General features: G+C 35.6%; 2 protein-coding genes across 8 annotated transcripts in view; one reads left to right on the forward strand and one right to left on the reverse strand.

The window, feature by feature from the left end:
* Positions 1-21,660, forward strand: part of LOC132697481 (netrin receptor UNC5C) — a 472,678-nt gene that overhangs the window by 356,585 nt on the left and 94,433 nt on the right. The gene's annotated exons all lie outside the window — the stretch shown is intronic.
* LOC132697482 (EH domain-containing protein 1-like) lies at positions 1,758-20,608 on the reverse strand. 3 transcript variants are annotated; one of them, XM_060663053.1, is made up of 10 exons: positions 20,411-20,608; positions 17,744-17,872; positions 13,831-13,990; positions 7,788-7,969; positions 7,604-7,731; positions 5,661-6,093; positions 3,892-4,077; positions 3,525-3,719; positions 3,401-3,445; positions 1,758-3,330 (listed from the first exon to the last, which is right to left on the reverse strand). In XM_060663053.1, the coding sequence occupies exons 1-9, from the start codon at positions 20,591-20,593 to the stop codon at positions 3,437-3,439; spliced, it is 1,605 nt and encodes a 534-aa protein (XP_060519036.1). In that variant the 5' UTR covers positions 20,594-20,608; the 3' UTR covers positions 1,758-3,330; positions 3,401-3,436. The 3 variants fall into 3 exon arrangements, with proteins under 3 accessions (XP_060519036.1, XP_060519035.1, XP_060519037.1); XM_060663052.1 differs by lacking the exons at positions 1,758-3,330; positions 3,401-3,445 and having other exon boundaries at positions 3,486-3,719; XM_060663054.1 differs by lacking the exons at positions 1,758-3,330; positions 3,401-3,445; positions 17,744-17,872; positions 20,411-20,608 and adding an exon at positions 17,413-17,612 and having other exon boundaries at positions 3,486-3,719; positions 13,831-13,995.

The raw sequence follows: 21,660 nt of genomic DNA on the forward strand, positions 1-21,660 counted from the left end.
TTAGTGCGTTAATTTTGATGCGAAGTTTATTACCTTGGAGTTCAAGGTGAGAGGGAAGACAAACTCTTGTGATAAAAGCGTCAAGGGTCGGAAGATATTTGAAAGAAACAAGGTGGAAAAACAATATGATGGCTATACGAAGTAAGTCCAGAATCTACAAAGTATTCTCGGGTATATAAAGGAAACAAAAGAATAATGAGGACGAATGAAATGAAAACGTTAAGAACAATTGAGGTGAGGTGAAGTGAACTTCTTATATCGAATGCGAATTCAGGATTTTAGAGAAGAACTAGAAATTCAGTGGTGAGATGGGTTAGAAAACATAAACATGGTTGGAGAGATCATGGCGAAAGAATGCCAGAAAACATGGACAAAATGGGCAACAAACCCTAAACCAAACAACAAACACAAGAATAGCTCAGGAGCAAGCTAAATATTCGGAGTTAAATAGGACAAGGTCCTTATTAAAAGAAAGAGAAGGACAAGGCACGGTAAGATAACGAAGCGATCGCGACTGTTTTTAATCGATTAAGACTCCATCATAAATCCTGATTTACTGCGACGACTCTATATACGAGTGGCGGACGTTCGGATTGTTCAAAAGGCCCAACGGACGTCCTCAAACGGCTATAAATCTCTGTCAATTCTTTTATGCACACAGAAACAAGCCCGATAAATGCACCTGCGTTTTTCCACGAAACCCACTAAATAACCTCCGTATTGATATTTTTAAGCTTCCTTTATGATGTCCACTAATAATATTTTCATCGCGGATTAACATCCCGGCCGCAGTAAACGCGCGTTTTTGTTGTGTATACGCGAGGAATAATGGGTCGTAATCTTTATTGCGCGGCTATACGTGTATTTTTTTGATTGCCGAATCGGAGGCCTTGTTTTATAGTCTCGTTTTTGGTCGGCCCCGTTTATTGGTCAACGTCGGGCCTACCAGGAATTATTAAATGTAACCATAAATTATGGCGATTTGTTTTTCTCTGCGCGGTGCCAGCCAAATTGTGTTAATCTCTTTTGTTACGACGACGTGAAAGTTCGTTTTAAGCGACTAAATAGTCCAAAAGTTGAAACAAGATCAATATATTTCAAGTAAGGACAAATTAAAATGCCAATAGTAACTGCGACCTAAAAAAGAAGAAGCAACCGTTGTGCTCAGTTTTACTGATCGGAGAGATCGGGAAACTTCAGAACGACGACTATTTTCAAGGAACGGTGACCTAAATGGCAGCCAAAACAACATGTGAAGACCGAAAATCTAACGACTGCTGAAACTCTAACTATAACGACGATCTAAACACTAAACATCTTTAAAAAATAACGATGACAAAAAAAATCTGAAAGGATAAAGTTTTTTGAAATAATGACGTACAGTTTCAATTTATGTCCAACATTTTTCAAATAACGATTACTTTAGGGATCGAAAGAGGAATGTTTATCTCACACCGACTTCTGAAAGCCCGAATGTACAAAGTCTTCTAAATAACCATGGCCTAAAATGTGGACCCATATCGTTTGAGTAGTGAGAACACTTTTTCTGTGGCCAATGTGCCATTAGACACAAAAACATTTGTTTTTGCATCCAGTGTTTAAAGAATAAGTCTCAGGACTCATGGACTGTTACAGCGTAAATTACAAGTCACTTCAAAATACCCTTGATATAATTCTAGAACCTTTAACAGTGATTATAAATCAGCCTTTGAAACGAGAATATTCCCTAACTGTTTTAAAATCAGCAGGGTCGGGTCACTGCATAAAAATGTGAAAAATCTAACTAACCTAAAAAGACGATATTAAAAGACGATTTGAAAAAATGTTTTGAACAAAACAATACATTTTAAAACTAACTGAATTCCAGCTCTATTTCCGCAGCGTGTTAAAAATAATGGTGCTCTCTCTGGGGTAAGGTCTATTTGTTCATTGTCTTTACGAATGATCTTATGCCATTATATGGCTTCAACACCAACAGCGAAATTCTCCGATAACACAACCTTCGTCTGGCGAAAAAGGCTAGAAAATGCTTCACTTGACTGTTTCAACTATGAGGGACGACAGTTTCAGTTGGTCTAAACTTGTTTTATACTATACTTTTTCTACGACCGTTAGTTTTTGAGTACATTTTTGTAAAACAACATGAATATATTCACCGACATGATCGTCGGAATTGACAAACGTCAAAATTTAAACAGTGTGTTAAAAATAAGAACTCACGGATTAGTGTATAATTAGGTATCTTACAGAATGAAGTAAAAAAGAAATATTAAGGTCTGATTTTAATATGTAACGTTGGCAGTAATCTGAATATTTTAAAATACCTGTTCATCAAATTTTTCTGAAAGATTTTTAATGTGATAGTTTTTTGCTGTTTGTGTTCTTTGTTTTGTATTTCTCGATATTTCTTTCTTATTTTTTTGACTTGCTATAATGTACTTCAAATTGTACAAACATATTCTTTAAAATTCTATTCTAATCTAAAAGGTCGGCGAACATTGCAAAATGTTAACTAACGGTAACACAAGTCTCGAAAGACTAAGGAACGCCTAAAAAACAACATCCCCTAATGCCAACAGCTTAAAATTCAGAAATTTTGATATTTCGTAACATTGCGAAACATTTCTTAAGTAATCATGACCTTAAGGACAGAAAGATATCTCTCAAAGAATAACTCCTCAAATCCCGAAACACTAAAGTCTCCCAAAAACCGGCGATCTAAAAGCTAGACCGACATCTTTTATGTAAAAATAGAAAAAAAGTAAAAAAAAACATGTCTCAAAGGATAATGTTTCATGAAATAATGATTTGATTTTCATTTTTGATTTATGATCAACATTTCCCACAACGAATAAACAAAGCTTGCGAAAAGCGATGGTCTAAAAGCGAAACCAACATCCTTCAAATAGAGAGAACTTAAAAGGTCAAAAGATCAACAGTGCTCAAGCAACCGTTTTCCTAAAAAGTCATATATAACAAAATTTCTGTGGTAACAACTGTATCTCACAAGTAACCAACCAAAATTATTTTCAAGGATCGATATGCCAAAAAAAAACATCATACCGCAGTTTTGTTGGCTCGAAATTAGTCAAACTTCTGCAAGTAACAACGATCAATTTCAAGAATTAGTTAACTTTTGTAAAACAAGGATCGAAAGACAAACTGTTCTCAAATATTGACTTCATCAAATCGCGAGGGACCAACGTCTTACAAATAACGATCGCCTTAGCAGTTTTTAAGTAACTGTTGTCCTAAAAGATTGACCCAAATTGCCCATAAACTTTTTAAATTCTTCAAGTAGCGTTGAGGGTAATAATGATGGTTCAAAAGCTGGAATAAAATATTTAATATTTAATATATCCTTATAATGTTGTAACGTTAACGTTCAAGCAATACTTACACTTCGATCGATGCGAGTTATGACCGACAGCCGACACTAGCGCAACTAAAAACAAAATGTGTTAGCCATTTCGTGACGCCTTTATTGGATAGACGATTCAAGGCCTAAAGCAAAGAGTGTATACTTTGTCTTTTTTCTTTGGCGGCACCAGATGGTCGGGCAGCTGGGAAGGGATGTCGTCCCCGTTTAGTTTGACGCCTAGCAAATGCATCGCCAAAGCGAACTCGTCCTTGTCCAGGAACCCGTCGCGGTCCACGTCGGCCAGTTTCCAAATTTTCGCCAGTACCACGTTGGGAAGTTTCGATTTGACAAACTCCTCCTATATATATCAAAATTGCCGATTTCATAATCCTGATTACGGACCAACTCGAAGGAAGCCAAAGACTCTTACGTTATGAAAAAAACTTTTAGTTTGACTTTCAATCGCGGCGTTTAAAAGAAGCGAAGCTCGACGACCTTGCGAGTGGCCTTCAGCAAAACTCCCGCATTACCTTCACGGTCGCTCCTGACAGTTTCCCGTCGACCGGATTGAGGGAGTCGAACAGGGCATCGTAGGACGCCCGTTCCTTGTTCACGATCCACTCCGGTTCCCCGATACCCGCGTTGCACCCCTCGCCGCTCTTGTAACCGAAGGGGGTGATCTTGTCCTCGACGTTTTCGAATGCACCGCCCCTTACCTATATTCGCGATTGCCTCGTGTCAATTAATATAAGATGAATATGCTTAGTTAATATTAGCCTAATTAATTGTTACCAATTTAATACATTGTCTTTTGCCATTTCACAACAATTAATTAAGTAGCCTATATTAGATAACAATTAATATTAGTAAACTTAATCCATGCTATAATAAATCCTTAATTTTAATCAATAGAACTGAATAATAATACACCTGTTATTTTATTATCTTGTCAATTATATACGGTTTCCTATGAAATTTATTTAAATATAATTAATTAATAATAATAATAATGCTGACATATATCATTGTCTTCAGTCAATTCTTTCCGATTAATTAAATAATCAACATTAATTAATTAACTTGTATGATTTTATAAGACCATTTATAAAACAAATACAAAACATAATTAAGTAATGTCCGTCTACATAATTGATGCTAACATAAATCATTGACTTACTTCAATTCTCTACTATCAATAATCAATTTTAATTTACTTAATTATAGTTGTATTTTTAATTAGTAAAAGTAAATAACAATCCGTCTACTCCAGATCACCTTGTGTCAATTCTTCACCTATTAATTATTAAATAAATATTAATGTAATTACTAAATATTCTTCTAAATAATTGATATCAACATTAACCTTGTGACAATTCATTATGATTAATCATATGTCCCATGTTAATATTAATTAATATTCGCCTAAATAATTGATGCTAACATAAACCGTTGTCTTGCTTCAATTCGCTGCGATTAATTAAATTAATTAATTATAAAGGTAATTAATATTAGGGTAATTAATTCACGCTAATATAAATTATTATTTCCTTAATCAAAATATTGATTAAGAATATCTTCTCTGGGGTCATTGCTATATTTGTTTTTTTTTAATATAAATATATAAATAATAAATAAATTCTTAGTGACTGGTCCTCCATATGATTAATTAATTAAAAAACATTAGTAAAATTAAATAATTTTTAAATAATTAATTTATACGAATACAAACTAACACATTTTTTTAGAAAATATGTTCCCCAATATTTCGTGTGCTGTAAATAATTAATAAATAATGAATTTATTACCTTATTAATTTTAGTATTGTTAAGCTATGCTAATGCAAATTATTATTTATTAATACAATTTACTAATAATTCTCCATTTCCTTGTGTCCATTTGGTGCGGTGAATTAAATAACTAATTGTTTTTAATATGATTAATAGAAGTAAATAACTTTATTTTTAACTTGTTGGAGGACTGCATATTTGGTTATTTCACTGATTATTCCTAAATAATTAGTCAATTGATTAATTAAAGAATTAATGCCAACATTGCACCAGACAAGACGTTGTTGTTGTTTTACACTTCATTTTTCGTACCTAATTTGGGTTAGCATTCAAAATATTTAATTTGTTCGTTTGTTCCAAGAAACCTCTAAAATATGTACAATATGCTCAGAAAATTTCTCGTATTGGACTTAAATATGAAAAAAAATAAATAAAAAAATTTGACATTCTAATATCTCGGACGAATGATGTAATTTAAGTGACCTATTTTTTATGTTTCCTCCGCTACTAACCTCAACCAAAGTCGACGGGCTACAGTCGTGCGGAATCATTGCCATGAGTTTGGCAATGTCATCGGACAACATGTTGTCCACGTCGTCCAGCAATTTGATTTTGTGAGAGTGAAACTTGCCGAAATCATATTGGTTCAAGAGGTCTTGCATCTTCGTTTTGTCGGGAAAATCGCCTGCCGATATCTGATGCTCTTTGCGAATTTTCTCGTAGACCTGGTCCAAATTCTTTATCAGCTCCTTCTTCTTGCCGTCCTTCCCAAACAGCGGCATTTGACCCCTTAGCTCGCAAATGATCAGGGCGTGGACCTTGGCCATCCTCGCCCGTTTAATTAGATCGTTCAGTTTCCTCAATGCCGAGTTTTTCGGCAGACTTTGAAAGTCCCTGAATAAGTCTTGAGTCTCGTCCTCGAACAGTTTCCGATTCATATCGTAGCTACAAGAAAACGTCATATCGCTTCCGCTTTATTTAACGGTGAATCACGTCGAGAGTTAACTCCCCCTTCCCCCTCCCGCACCCACCCAAACCCAGATTTAGTGTCCAAGTTGTCTCAGGTAAATGCGGGCCATTATTTATGGCCTGCGAGGCAAATAGTCGGTTTAATGGCGATGCTCTACCGGAGCCCTGATGATGATCGATTCCCAGCATCCACTCAAAGTATCGTTTAATTAAACGGCTCTTAATCAAATGGTGTTTGCTCTGGCAATTTAATTAATTCACATTAACCGTATTACGTATGATGCAGCTGCGTTATTTTGTTAAGGGATACAGGTAATTGAATGACGTATGATAATAATACGTTCGAGTAACAGAGTTGGTTGGTTGTCTCGACAAAATATACACTTGTCGCAAAAAGTTTTGCATAAATAGAGTATGCCTAAAAGTTTTTCTTAAACCTTTTTAAAATTGAGAAGGGATTGAACTTAGGAATATTTAACAATGGTTGATTTGATTAAAAGGAAAAAAACAAATAATCATAAACATAAAAAAATAAAAAAATTAAAATAAAATAACAAATTGCAAACATAGTTTTAGCAATTCAGTTTCTGGTATTGCCACGTCCGAATCTAATGACATCTCTCATTCTCCGTGGCACTCTTCTTCTCAAAGCTCTTATGTACTTGTCCTAATGCATTTTCCAGCTCATCAAGGTTGCCTAGAGCAGGTATGTCCATTCCTAGTTAGTCTCAAACATGTTCCACTTAGTTTTTAATCCATGTTCTCTCTCAAGTCTTATACGTGCAACACGGTGTGCCCTTGTTAACAAGGAAGCAGTACCAACATTCTGGCTCTTATTTTAAATTTTCTTGATAGGTTTTTAACCGAATTTATAGATATCTGAACATTACTCTGGAGAGAACATTTTGCAGGTGTCTGGCTGTAACATGATCTTGGGACGTGCTGGAACTGATCTTCTATTTTATTTTCCAGCTTATCTAAATCTTAACAGTCTAGAAATGGTAATCTCGTCGATGCTCATAACTTCAGCAACATATTGCTGCAATCGCCCCGCTCCAATTGAGGTCACGCTTTGGGCTTGTAAAATATTATACAATATATATACAGCACAATATATTATACCATACTCTTCTTTCGTTAAGTTATTCATTTTAAATTAAATAGTAGAAATAAAAATTTTCTCTTATTCCTTTGTTGTCTGTTTTTTTCCTAAACAAGAAAACTACATATTTATAACTGAAGGTGAATTTTCACACTTAAAGAAGGTCGTAGACGTATCATAAAAAATATCCTTAGGTCAGAACTTTTTTCGAGTTTTTAAAATTATTCGATACTTGTGATGAGGATATATGTAGGATATCTTTAGGAGATGGATTAATATTAATATTTAAAAACCAAACAAATATTTCCCCACAGACATTGGAACCACATTTAGAAAGTTTAAGCTAAAAATTAGATGTCATGGTGCATTTGTTTAATATAATACCTCAACGGTTGATCCCAAAAGGAGCCAATAAAAACGCGCACCACTTCAGGAGTCTGCAGCACCTTCCCCAAAGACCACATGAGTGCGCCGTACACCCTCATCAATTGCTGGTGGTCGACCATGTCTGCCTAGAAACATTCCATACACCATTTCGTTCAATGTGGGTAGCCGTGGATATATCCACCTTGTTGAGGATAATCCTAATTTTGTCGTCGTGTCCACGCACAGCCTCGATGGATCTCCTAAACTCGTCAGAAATGTCCAGTTTGTGCGCGTCGAATAATAAGATAATTCTATCCACCCTCTCCGCAAACCATTCCAGAACGCCGGTGAAGTCATATCCCCTATCTATGCGCTGTTTCTCCCCTAAAAAACTAGATTTACAATCTACTTCCTAACAATAAGGGGTATTGTATGCGGATATACAGGAAGTCCCGCCACAAATTTTGTCAATGTGTTATCGGAAAAAAAATTAAGTAAACTTGTTCTCTAAATTTTGTACTATTATTAATAATTCAGATTACTATCTAAATTTATACAAATTTACAAATATTGTTCGGTCTGCAACTGTTATTTTCGACACGCAATTTAAATCGCAATTTCATCTCTAATCTCAAAAAATTAGATAGGATTATAAAAATACGTGGTTTCCATGTGAAAACAATCTGTTTTGCCAGTTTTTATAAATTTCATTTTAAATGCTATTTTTCTCAACATCCTGTATTATTAGTATTAGTAGTTGAAATTACTATCTAAATTTAGAAAAATTTAGAAATATTCTTTGCTCTTCAATAGTATATTATGCAACAATTGCGGTAAACGGCATTTGACTCACGAGTTTATTTGACACGAGCGGAGCGAGTGTTTATTAAACGAGTGATTTAAAAAGTTTACCGAACGTGTTGCATACTATACTTTTTCTGTGACTGGCTCTATTTTTGCAAAACAACACGAATACATTCACTGACATGACCGTCAGAATTGACAAACGTCAAAATTCAAAGGGTGGGAAATATCTCCGAAAACATCCGATTGCTTCCAAACCCGTGCGGTAAAATCCCGGAAATGTCCGAAGTGAGTCGGATCAGTGGGAAACGAAACTGATGTGGTAAAGTGAGAGATGGTAGCAAATAAACGAATGTTCAAATGGGAAAATCCCGAACGGCGTTCGGGTTAGGGCGGGGGTGGTTTGTACCAGCCGATCGGCCAACCAATAAAAGTGATAAGACGTGACGCGATTTTTATAGGGATGTCAAGTTTGAAACTTATTTAAAATGATTTATCTTACTAAGTTAACATTTTATTACTTTTTTAAACAGGAATTCAGTTAATTGTGGGTAGTAAATTGATAGGGTAATGCAAAACAGGAACATAACTCCTTAAGAAATAGTTTTTCACGACCACTTTATGTATTATTCATGCAGAAGGTGCACCGGAACGAAGTAAAAACGAGGTATGGTGAGGTAGCTCATAAAAAAGGCTTCTTAAGGAAGGAATAACATAATCATGAACAGTTGGAGGACCAAATCCAAGACATGAGTTGCAAGTATGTGTAAGAAAGGACACCAAAAGAATATATGCAATAGACTTTCGACAAGGTAAAGAAATTATTAGCAATAAAAATATTTGTAGAAATGTGTAGTACATTACACTGTATGTAATTTTAGAATTGTCAAAGGTGACTTACTTCCTTCAACTCAGTATGTACCTGTATGCAGAGGTCGAGGCAATCGAATGTACCAGTAGAACTGAAATACTTGACTAGAAATCTGGGAGTAAGCGAGTGACCTGGATATTAGTTTGGTTATACAGTTTGACACAAAAGCTTGGCATGAACCATTTTGGGCGCAAGGCCCTGTATGAAAGGCTATTAACCAATTTGTTGGACTTTTTTTCTGGGAAATATTTTCTTCTACACCAATGCAATGCAATGACAAAAGATTTGGTGGGGTCATTAGGGACATTTCTAGAAGCCAGGTGCACGATGGTGTAGATGTAAAGTATTTTTGTATAACCATAAGTACATTTTTATGTGATTTTTATGTGGCTATGGGAAATGCCCCATCTTATTTGTAAAGTAGGCTAGAGGTACGGGCCCATAAATGTGTGTTACCCCAAGGCTCACTCCCAACTGGCTAGGACAAATTGCACAGTAAATTCAGTCAGCTTATAATCAGTTTTATTCCCATTTTCAGGTGTAAACCTTACCTATTTTGCTAAAAAATGAATTTTGTTTTGGACGTTGTCATTCATAAATTTTATTCGAAAAACCTCAACTTTTACCTTAGCCGGTGGCTGTACTAAGTAGGGTGTGATTATGACTACAAAATATTCAAAAAATACTCACGGGTTAATAAAAAATATTCTTTTGAAGGCGGGTTGCAGAACCCTTCGATAAAATTAACATATATTTTTCTTGTGTCCTGTGCGGATTTAGCACCCTAATTCGTATTCAGTTTGTACATATCGAGTATCCACTGTCGAATTACAAAGTATACCATTTGACCGTCTGCTACATCGAGATCCCTCGCGAGACGAGACTCCCCGAGACTTTCCGAAACGGTACCGAACGGCGTTCGGGATTTTCGGAACATTCGAAAATTTGTGGTGTTCCCTAAAGTGACGCTTCCCGCATGTTAGATCGGTGTGTAATTAGGTATTTTACAGATGGGAGTAGGAAACCGTTATTTTTGACATGCAATGTTGAATCGCAATTTCATCTGAAATCTGAAAAATTTTCGGGGGAATCGAGAAAAGCAATAATATATAGGGTGTTCCATTTAAAATAAGAAACGTGACACCCACTTCCAGTATATCCGGATATGCCGCCATGTTGAAATTATTTAACCCGATTGCCTACACCTAAATTCCAAATTTACAAATTTTTGCTACTTTCCCGCCAAATGATCCAGGAGGATTCCAGAATATTTGTAAATACTAAATACTTTCTAATTTATACACAATTAAAAGTGCAGAAAGTTAACAGCAACCGCTGTGAAAAATTAGACCTGCGGCCAATTATATAATTTTCAAATAATCAATATTTTTAGGTTAGGTTTGTGTTAATTTCAATGCTTAAATTAGAAGAAATATTATAGCAAACGATGGTAGGGCGAAATATTGTATCGCTAAACAATGATTGCTCAAAAAATAAATTCCAATTAATAATATAAATCTATAAATAAATAAATAAATAAATAAAGTTCTAAAAAGCACTACATATTTAAAAAGTATCCAACACTACAGCGTTCAAGTTTAGTCAACTATTGATTTAATGGCAATTTAAGCGCAATTTGTTTAGTAGTTTCTCCCACATGTTTTGTGAACTTTGTGCGCAAGTTCGAAAATAATATGAATTCAAAAATAAACAATGCATAGTCTTAAATTCTATAAATCCGTCCCGGTATGTACATATAAAGTTTAGATTCACAATTACACTTCTTTGTACTAAAAAAAAAAATCTATAAATTTCTATAAAGCACCCACAAAAAATTATACCATTACTAATCATCTAGTAGAAATTAGTATTTTTGAATCATTCTAACTTACATGGCTTGATAAATTTTTATTTTTATAGATTATTTAATTATCAAATAACAAATAAAATAAATAGATTTCTAGACCTTTATCTTTGTAATACACCATATTTTAAAGGTTTTGTTACTAAGTCTTCTAAACGCACACGACATAATTCCATTCCCCTGACAAATAATAATGATACAACCATCTTTGTCCCCGAGACCCGGGACTTTTCGATGAAGTCCAAACCCGATCGTCGGGCCTTTTGCATAATTCCATCTTCGGTTCCCTTTGGAGGAAATTACTAAGTAGCGGAACATTTACATATCGAACTACATCTTACGACCGCTGAGGCCGCCGGTATAGATTACATCTTCAATTACACGAAATTGTCCTTAAATATTCAGCAGTTTACGATTGCAAGCGGGATTTGACCCTCGGGCGGTGCAACGTTTCCCCGAAAGGGTTGGAGCTTCGCAATTTGCATAAAGTTAAAGCCCAACCGATACGGCGCGACACAAGTTTAAACCCGAGTGCTATCGATCCTATCAAAAAGAAAATACAGTTTGCTTTTCGGGACTTTAGGAAAATCGTGCACGATCTGGCAACGCCGAGGGACTAGTATCACAGTAACCTGTTTAGGATACCTAGTTTCTTAATGTGGAAGAGTGATAAAATGTAAATTAGCAATGACAAGGATACTTAGACAGTGTGGACAACTTATAGGTTATATTACAAAGTTCAGATTAATAGCGCTGAGAGTTTTTAAAAATTCCGTATTTCTGCTTTTAAGGCATACACATCATTTCTAATTAGAATCAATTTGCACACAATAGAAAGACAAGTTGGGTGAATGACACTAATGTCACAGCTGTGTTCCTACAGGTGGTTTATTAGAGCAACAAATACAATGAACAACTAAAATATGGCACAAATCCGTACAAGATTTCAATAATACAGGAGCTGTATGAAAGTGATTGCTACCATGAACCATAGATTTGTGTAACTATGATGAAGATGTTCAGCTTAAATCCATTTTTTATTGTCAACTACCGTTTAGTGATGAAGCCGCGTCTTGTTTAAATACGGAGATTCGAAGCAAGATCGAACCGGATCCTTAGGTTGCAATTGCGTTATCGTTTCGTGAAGTGTTACGTTATTGTGCAGCGTAGAGGGGTAATACTATAAACCGACTTGAAGAATTTCAAATGTGGTTATTCAAAAGACGACTGAGCATACATCAAACATTGAGGGAGTACGAATTCCGAAAGTTAGTCATGGAAGGAAAGAAAAAGCATCCATGGCTTATAAATATTACAGACTGGACCGGTCTCGATGCTCACTCACTCTTTAGAGCTGCACAGGACCATGAAGAATTGGCCAATTTCCATTAAATGGATAAGGCACCTTAAGAAAAAGGACGACTTTACCTGCACTAGCTACTTACCTGTTTCATTTTAAAATTAAATGTCTGCTTTCAATTCTTATGCTCATGAAAAGAGTGAAATTGGGTTCCATTAAAAAAAAAACTTCCATTTACTGTAAAAAATGTCCAAGAAAATATTATGCCAGCATTTTTCCTGAAATCCAAGAACCAATTTTTAATAAATACTATATTTTAGCCGTTAGATGGACAGATAATTGATATATAATTATTCTAAGATCGAGTAAATAAGTATAACATTAAAAATAGATTAATTGTAATAAATATACAAACATACATTATAACAAATATACAGTACAACTATAGTCTAGTCGTTGGAGTCCAGAGAAATACTAAGGGGCTCTACAATGTTTTCTAGCATACTATCATCTTCCCATCTCCCCCTTCTTACTTGCGCCAATACCAATTGTATGAGTTTTAATTCAAAGTGATAGAGCGGAACGCGAAGCACTGTTATATTAGGTTAGGAGGCGCTTTCATCAACAACAAATGTCCAACACTTAAATTTACAATCCGCGGTACTTTATTTTCAGCATATCTTTATGAAATTGATTATAAATTAAGGTAAGCTACTGCAAGATGTACTTTTTTTCAAAAAAGACATGAGTGGATTCTCGTGAGCGGTAGATGACATTACCGTGACTACGACAGATCCAGGAGGAATGAGATCTAGCATTTGCTAGAAGTAAGTTTTTTCGTAACAAAAATTCATTTCTTTCTATGGTTCTGATTCATGATTTCTGCTTACCTATGGACGGAATAAAATTGCCCTTTTTCATTTCAGACATTATAGTGTTCATCTTTTTAAGTAAAACGAATATATTATTCCTCTGATAGCAGCATTTTCTTTCTCATGTATCTCGGTTTCTTTTCTTCTGTTCACATTTCAAACTCCGAATGTTGAGAATAATAATTCTGTCACTTTTAGAAACCACAGTTTCATTAATCCGTTTCTCAGCAACAAATTCGGAAACACCAGCCAATTTCAAGACCATACTCTACCACCAACTGCCGGAAAGTAACTATAATTCTAACTTGAAATACTGAGGCACAGATAGGTTAACTACCTGTCCGTCTACTTACCACTCCCAGAACCCTTGACAATAACCACTATGTTTTCAAGTCCCGAGAATCATTATGAAATAGAGCATAGTCACAATCAGCCAATAATTAATACGTAGATTGCGGAGATGCCACGTTGCTTGATTTTAGGAAATTTTACTGAATTTCCACTCACGCTTAAAAAACACTTTGTAAAATTTACCTGCGAGTATGCCGGGGGTGTCTATCACAGACATCCCTTTGAGGACAGGAGATTTAAGCAGCGAGCACTGGAATCTGTTCAGAAAGGCATTCCCGAAAGTGGACAGTGGCCGAAATTGCTTCTTGGGGTCGACGACGAGCGCGTTTCCTGGTATCACCCCCTTAACTCGTAAATATTTGAGGTTAGTTGGCACAAAGTTCGTCCAAAAAAAGCCGACGCTACGCTCTTGTCGGCGAAGAACACAAATGAAGGAAACGTAACGTAATATGATCAATTTATCTTGGCAAGCACTTCACAAATTTTAACCTAGACCAGCAATAGTTAGGCACTAACCCTCGATTACAAGGCACTCATTTGCTGGTTGACGAGGGTTTACTTAGATTCTCTATTTTTGTTGATAATTTAATGAACTAAATCTGTATATTATGGCATTTGCTTAACAAGATTCACGATTACCAAATATTTTTTAAAGACATCACAGATGACTGTTTACAAATCTTCTTGATTCGTCCTGTGTCGGTTGTTTATAAATCAAACTTGCTGCCTTATTGTTATTGTTTGGAAGCCAACATCGACAAGGCCAATGCGCATAGAGGATAACACCAAGATCAACGGCTGGTAACGGGACATATTGTTAACAATTGCAGTGGATAAAAATGTCTGGGAACGAGTTTCCAAAAACGGATTGCTCGACAAAGCATTGACGGGGAAAAACGTTCAAGGCAGAAGAGCAATCTCCATACTAAGCAATATACTATAGGATAAAAGCATACATGCAAATAACAAAAGAAGAACTTGTAACTTGAAACTTTTAAAAGCATAGTAACATAAACAATGTCACGCCATCAAATCGCAAAGAAGGTATAATGAGACTGTACTGCCCTACAATAGAGGCGAGCGTAATATTGCTCCTATTTACAAGCCTCAACTACGCGAACTCGAAATAAATGATATAACGGAATTAAATTATCTGTGTCGGAGGATAGAGCACAGTTCACCTTCATCGGAGTACACCACTCCATCTGAAAGAAAATATTCCCTGGAGTCATACTAAGCTTATATAGGGTTAGAAGAAGAATTGGGTGCCCATGAGGCAACTCGATCCAGGGTGGCGTCAAAGAGTTTTTGTGCTTTCATTACAACGAGTCTGTTGCCACTTGATGTTGTATGACTGCTGGAAGGAAAGCTTTACAAAAAGTTCTTGCCCTCACTGTAATGTAGGCAACGGACCTTTACCCTTGCACGCAGCCGGCCTAGAACCATGCAACAGATAATAAACGGCCATATCTCGGAGTTGACTGGACTCAAATTCTTAGGGCTATTAGACTCTGGAGCTTCTCTTGCAGAATATGAAGGATGAGATATTCTTAAATAATATGAGAATTACATTAGAAGCATCGACACGGTTGAGGTGACAATACGATTGAAGGCAAAGATCTGCAGGAAGATATGTGGGTGCGACAGAAAGATTAGAAATCGAAGACTTAGAGCTTTTTAACGCGATATATGTACAAGATGCTAATTATGTAGTTGTGCAAACCTTAATGGATGAATCTCTAACTAACTAGTTGAAAGATAAAAAGTTCATACGAACATGGGCCCGCGACGGCTTTGTTCTTGGGATACCGGCCGCACAAAAAAAACTATTTTATTTGTTGTTTTGATGTGTTGTTCCTGAATTAAATTAACAATAATTTTTTTGTGTCGCACTCTATTAAAATTAATCTAAGATTCACCCTTTAAAATTTTTACAATTTTTACACATCATTTTTTGAAAAAAATTCGCATAAACGTAGGTCCGGAAATGCATTGCTTTCAAAATATATGGTAGTTTCTAATGATGAGTGGCTGATTTGGCCCTAATTAAACACAAATTAAAATGTCGTTAAGATCCACTTTGCAAAATTTATTGATAAAAATGTACGCCATTGATTTTAGTTTAATTTCGATACCGAGATAGAGCGTTTAAACGACTCTTGCATTTTTCGTTTAATCATTTATCATAACAATATTTTTCAACATTCTAATAATATTTGCAAACGACCTTACTAAAATAGCTTAAAAATTAACGAAAAGTGTTCAAATTGACCACTTCCAGCTGGGATGCAGGAATCCAATCTTGAAATGTCGAACTCTGCCAATAATTGAGTTTCTTAGGTAATTTACATTTTCCACGGAACTAACGTTACCCAAAGACTTTAGATGGCTCCACAGCAAAAAATGTAAGTCCATGCCCTACATTTCTATCAATAAAGCTAACGCCTAACGCCATTGTTTAATTTTTCTTTGATCACTTAGGAAACTTATAAGAAAAATTCTCCAAAAATAATTATGATCTAACCAAATTATTTCATATTATAAAATTAGCTTGTAACTTTCGAAAAATCGATAAAATCGATTATTTTCGAAAGTATACGCGCTCCTCACTAAACTCCAGTTCTCGGTAATGGTTGGTTCTACGGAAACCGCCATGATCCGCATAATATATGTAAAAATGGACGCGGCCGGACCTTGGTGTCCATCTTTTTTTTTTCGATTTTCGACTCTTTTATGAAACACGATAAGTGTCCCAAAATGTATTGATTTGAAATTCTTCAAAAGTACAGAGCTTAGGCCCGTGACGGGACTAATTGAAATTAAGATGGATCGGTTAATGGGAGGTATTTTTTAAAATTCCAAAACCATTTTTTTTTCAAAAACCAAAAAGTGACTATTTCTCGAAAATCGTTCATCGGACCGAAAAAATCCTTGAACGAAAGACGTAGAATATTGACGTCTATAAACATTTATTCTTTACAATTTTTTGAAAGGAAAATTGACTGTAGTCCGCAGTTTCTTCTACATGACAGTTTGGCCCATAGAGAGAGTTAAAACTTTGCATATTGTACAGGGTGTTAGAGACATAACGTCGTATGCTGAAAGATGTCCGGAATTTGCAGCTATAGACTTCAAATTTGGCACGTTGGTAGGAGTCCGCCCCTGCATGCAAATTATAAAAATTAGGTGCAATCCGGCATCGCCAAATATTTTTTAAAAATTTTTGAAAAAATTTTCGGCTGTTTAAAAAAATTCATATCCCGAAAACCGATCGGCAAAATTCAAATAGGCCGCATCAAGAGCTACAATTTTTGTATTTACGGTTTTCGTCTATCGCATACGTTACTCGAGTTATTTGAAAAAATTCATATGAAAATCACTATTCTTCGGACCCAGTCTAATCGCGATGACGTCATTCACTATTACCACGCACGTACTGCATGTTTTCAAAAAACAGTATTTTCTTGAAAACCACTGACTCTATTGAAAAAAATCATATACCAAGGAACGTGGGAGATCCCGGGCTATCACCTTTATTTCGAACATTGTTTGAATTATATACAGGGCAAAAAATCTAAAACATCCTAAATATTTGCGTTTTTGTGGGTAAATGATTGGGGATAAATAAAAAATAGCTAAAGATGTGATAATTTGATTTGAACAGTATCGTAAACTGTGTCGACAGAGAGTCTTAGGTTTCGTCAATTTTACAGGCCGCTCGAAATATTTGAAAAAATATTACCAGTACAAATTTCCAAAGCTTACCGTAACTTTCAAGTTCGACGAGATTTGAAAGACACATTATACATGGTGCATACACAATTAAATTACATCGATTGTGTGAAAGTTCCATAGTGGTCCGCAGGAGCGCAATAGAAAAACAGTGCGTCCCTCTAGGACAAAAAAACCCGAAGCGGTTTCTTTTTTATATAAAAATCTGGTCGCTCTACGCGCCTCGATCTTGCCCCGTCCACCAACGAGTTACTGAAATGCATTTTACTTCATTTTTTACGGTTCCAAAGTCTGCGAAGCCCACGATATCGACGATGACGCTTGTTTACGCGCATGCCAAGATAAACCGATCGGACCATCTTACCTCGTTCTCGCCGTACATGACCGCAATAAATTTGTCGGTGGTCGGTTCCGGGCCAATCCTCATTCCCGGAAAGTCCCGCTCGAGGAGGTAGCGTATGAAAGTCGTTTTTCCCGTCGAATATTGTCCCACCTGAAAATTGAACGCGTTACGCGGCGAATTGCCGTGGAAATAAACAAAATAAAAATGCCCGAGGGGATTAGTAAAACGGGCGATGAGTAACGACGTCTCGGGGTGGTGGTTTTGGGACGGAAATACGGCGGAATTATATTAATAGGTATGCGGTACGTTACCCTCGACGGGGCGTTTTATGAAATAATCGAGGCCTATTTTTTTTTGCCCGCGCAATTTACACCTCAAATTGAGGAAAATGGGGTAAGGGCTGTGGATCACGCGAAAGAGGGTGGATACGTATTTTAACTGAACTGACGCTATTAACGCAATTAATTAATGTTTTATTTATTCTATTTTTATTTTTTGTGGAAAATAAAAACGATCTTGTAGCATATTGTTTTATTATTTTCGTCATATTAATATTACTGTATTCTGTTTCTTAGTATGGAATTGTCAGAAATCCTATTCGACATCTTTAATAAATGCCTGAGAGGACATGGCCCTCCAGAAGAGTGGAATAAAGCCCTAATATGGTCAATATATATAAGAGGCAACAGGCGAGACTGATAGGCTTCATATGTACAGTAGCCTGATTATACGATAAGGTCTAAAGACACGAATTGAAAATCAATGTATCAGTAGTGACTTTTAATATGATGGCAATCCACAGACCACAAATTTCTCTTCTCTCTTCGATCCGCCAAAGACAAAATTCCTTTTGAGATCCCAGGAGCTTACGGCATTTCGTGCATATGCACAAAGAATACATTAGAGAAACTCGCTAAAAATATTTACTAGGCTAAATAAACTTATCAGCAGTTGACCATGAAACCAGACATCAAATATTATCTTCTTCTATCGCAGAAAAATTCAAGAATTCACAAAAATGTATAAACAACTAAACAATCTTAACTGCGACTCGGGTTATCTTTCACCAATGTTGATGCCCCTGCTAGAGCTCTGCCCCCTTCAAACTGTATATAGCCATGTATAGAGTAGAGTGCGAGTCACTTTCAGTTAATGACTAATGTTTTAGGCTTTTGCGTCAGTAATCTCCTTTCCCCTAAGCGTTTATTTCGCTTATCTCACTTATATGTCCACTCTGTACTTTTAACATTAAACATTTTACCTTCATTACCAAATTGGCATCCTTAGATATGAAAAAAGCGTATGATAAAGTACCGCGAATACAAATCTGGAAAAGCATACAAGCCAGAAATGTTGACAATAAACTAATAAGAGTCATCAAATGTTTATACAACGAATCAAGAAACTGCGTAATAAGTAAGAACATGAAATCAAAGGCATTTATAACACAAGGAGTGAGACAGGGGGATAGTTTGAGTCCTTTACTATTCATAACTTATATAGACGATCTAATTAAAATTTCAGAACAGCGATCAGCGACGTTGGATGCCGACTGGAGGAAATTCCAGATTATTGGGATCAGACAATAACAAAAAACGGAATGAAGATGAACATAAATAAAACCAATGTTATGGCAATGTCAAACGAAAAAGAGAAATTAGAGGTGAAAATATGTGGGAGACTATTAGAACAAGTTAATAGCTTCGAGTACTTGGGAATTTTGTTCGAAGAAACAGGAGGACAGGACACAAAATTAAATAATAGAATAGAAAAGGCAAATAAGGTATACTATGCATTGAATAAGAGGCTCATAAATAAAAAGGAAATTTCCAAGGACACTAAAATGAAAGTTTACAATGCAATTTACAGACCAATCCTTACGTATGACTCCGAATCTTGGATATTGCCAGATAGGGACAAGAGCAAAATTGGAGCACCAGAGATGAAATACTTGAGGAGAGTGAAGAGAATAACCAGCAGGCACAAAATTAGAAATCCACATATAAGAAAAGAGTTAAAGGTGGAACCCATAGAAGAATTCATAGAAAAGAAACAACTTGGCTGCTTGCGCCTTTTACAGGGCGGCACTGTACCGGTTAAAAGAGTTTGGCAGAGTAAAATGCAGGGATAACGGAAAAGAGAAGGCCCAGAGAAACGTGGGACAGCACATTGGGAAAGATTTTAAAAAAGAGGGGACGAACATGAGTAGAAGCTAAAAATTTAGTACTAAATAGAAAAGACAACATTTATTTTTAATCAATGATGAATAAGTAAAGGATAAATAGAATTCTTTTATTCTTCCTTAAGTCTCAAATGCAAAATGGATTGGATGGATTTTATTCTTCCTTAAACCGCCAAAGTAAGATAAAAAACTGTATTAAATATTGAACTGAGGTGGCTTTTACTCGATGAAAATCCATTTATCAAAATAAATAAGAACTAAAAGTTCATATTTTCACGAAATTATATATTTTATATATTTCGTCATTCTATTGTCATGTCATAATATATAATTTCGTGAAAATCTGAACTTTTAGTTCTTATTTATTTTGTATTAAATATGTTCTATTTTTATGTTATATTATGTTCTCGATAAAATTCCCAACAAATTATCTTTATTTATTTATAAAATCGTGGTATAGTTTTAAATCTACATTAACGTAAACAAATATTCAGTTGAGTACGTACCAGAAGAATGAGAGGTTTCGAATCGAAGTCTGCATCATTTAGCGGCGGCGAATGGAATTCGTTGAACAAATAATGTTGTTCCAGCGGCAACAGTTTGTTTTTGTATATACTTTTGAGGCCCTCCACCACGTTGTCGAAGCCTTCGGGGTGTAACTGGGGCACTTTATTCAACCAGCTAAACATTTCTTACATCAGATGCGCGACTTTTTGACAGGCGAAACATTTGACAGCCCCAAGCGGGCCTATGACGCGCGCTTTATCGAACTGACAATATAACTAGTTGTGTTGCATATCTTAGTCAACAAAAAAATTATACCGACCTGATTTTGTGTATCTTTTTTAATGATTTTTATTTGCCATACTAATTGAAAAACATTACAGTGTGTCGTACTTAAGACGAAAACACGCCTGTTTATTGCCTATCTAAATAAATAGAAATTCGAAAATTTACACAGCTATTCAGGTTGATGGTTTACATTTTTTAAGATACTCAACTTAAATTTAAATTTTAAACACGGCCTACTGCGAGTCCACAAATATGTGGATCTCGAAAACTATAGCAAATACCAAAATGTTGAAATGGGCAAACTTGCCAATATATATTTGTAAAAAACTGATTTTCGGCGATTTTTTAAAATGCTCTTAGCTGCATAAATATTCATTAAAGCAGAAAATGATAAAAAGAAAAGTTTGATCTTGACGATGCTCAGATAGGATTCAGGAATGTCTTTGGAATCCTCGATGCTTCGTTCGGATTAAATGTCCTTTTTCAGAAGGACATAATGATGTTTTTGGTTCTTTTCTAGATCTGGATGACACACCAATAATAGAAATAGAAAAATAATAGAAAATCTATACTGAAAGGACTATATTCCTTCGCGCCCAGAAAAATCAATTACTACTCCTTACTAAATTCGAGATCTCCGTTACGGTAGGTCCTAGGAGACCCTTATGGGTACGGAACGAAACAGCGTCGAAAAAAAAATTTTTTTTCTGTCCGTTCTCCGTTCTCCATTTCGACGATAACTTGCAAACGGCTTGAGTTAGACGCTTAAAAATTTGCTCCTTTTTGACAGTCGAGACAGCGATCAAGCCCCAGAGACCATCGGATCGGGATATAGAGAAAAATCAATTCTCGAATAACTTTTATGCGATCGAAAAAAATTGTGAACGAGAAGATCCGTGAGATCAAATTCTATTCATCTCCATTCTTTACAATTTTTGAAAATGTGCGGGGTGCGACCTGTATT

The sequence above is a fragment of the Cylas formicarius genome, unplaced genomic scaffold (assembly GCF_029955315.1).
Source record: "Cylas formicarius isolate icCylForm1 unplaced genomic scaffold, icCylForm1.1 PGA_scaffold_1__22_contigs__length_36826433, whole genome shotgun sequence".
Taxonomy (NCBI): Eukaryota; Metazoa; Arthropoda; class Insecta; order Coleoptera; family Brentidae; genus Cylas; species Cylas formicarius.

Coding starts and splice junctions, on each gene's coding strand:
- LOC132697482 (XM_060663052.1), bottom strand. CDS start 20,593: ATGTTTAGCTGGTTGAATAAAGTGCCCCAGTTACACCCCGAAGGCTTC. Junction 13,991..17,743: donor TCATGTACGGCGAGAACGAG/GTAAGATGGTCC, acceptor TTACGAGTTAAG/GGGGTGATACCAGGAAACGC. Junction 3,720..3,891: donor TGTCAGGAGCGACCGTGAAG/GTAATGCGGGAG, acceptor TGATATATATAG/GAGGAGTTTGTCAAATCGAA.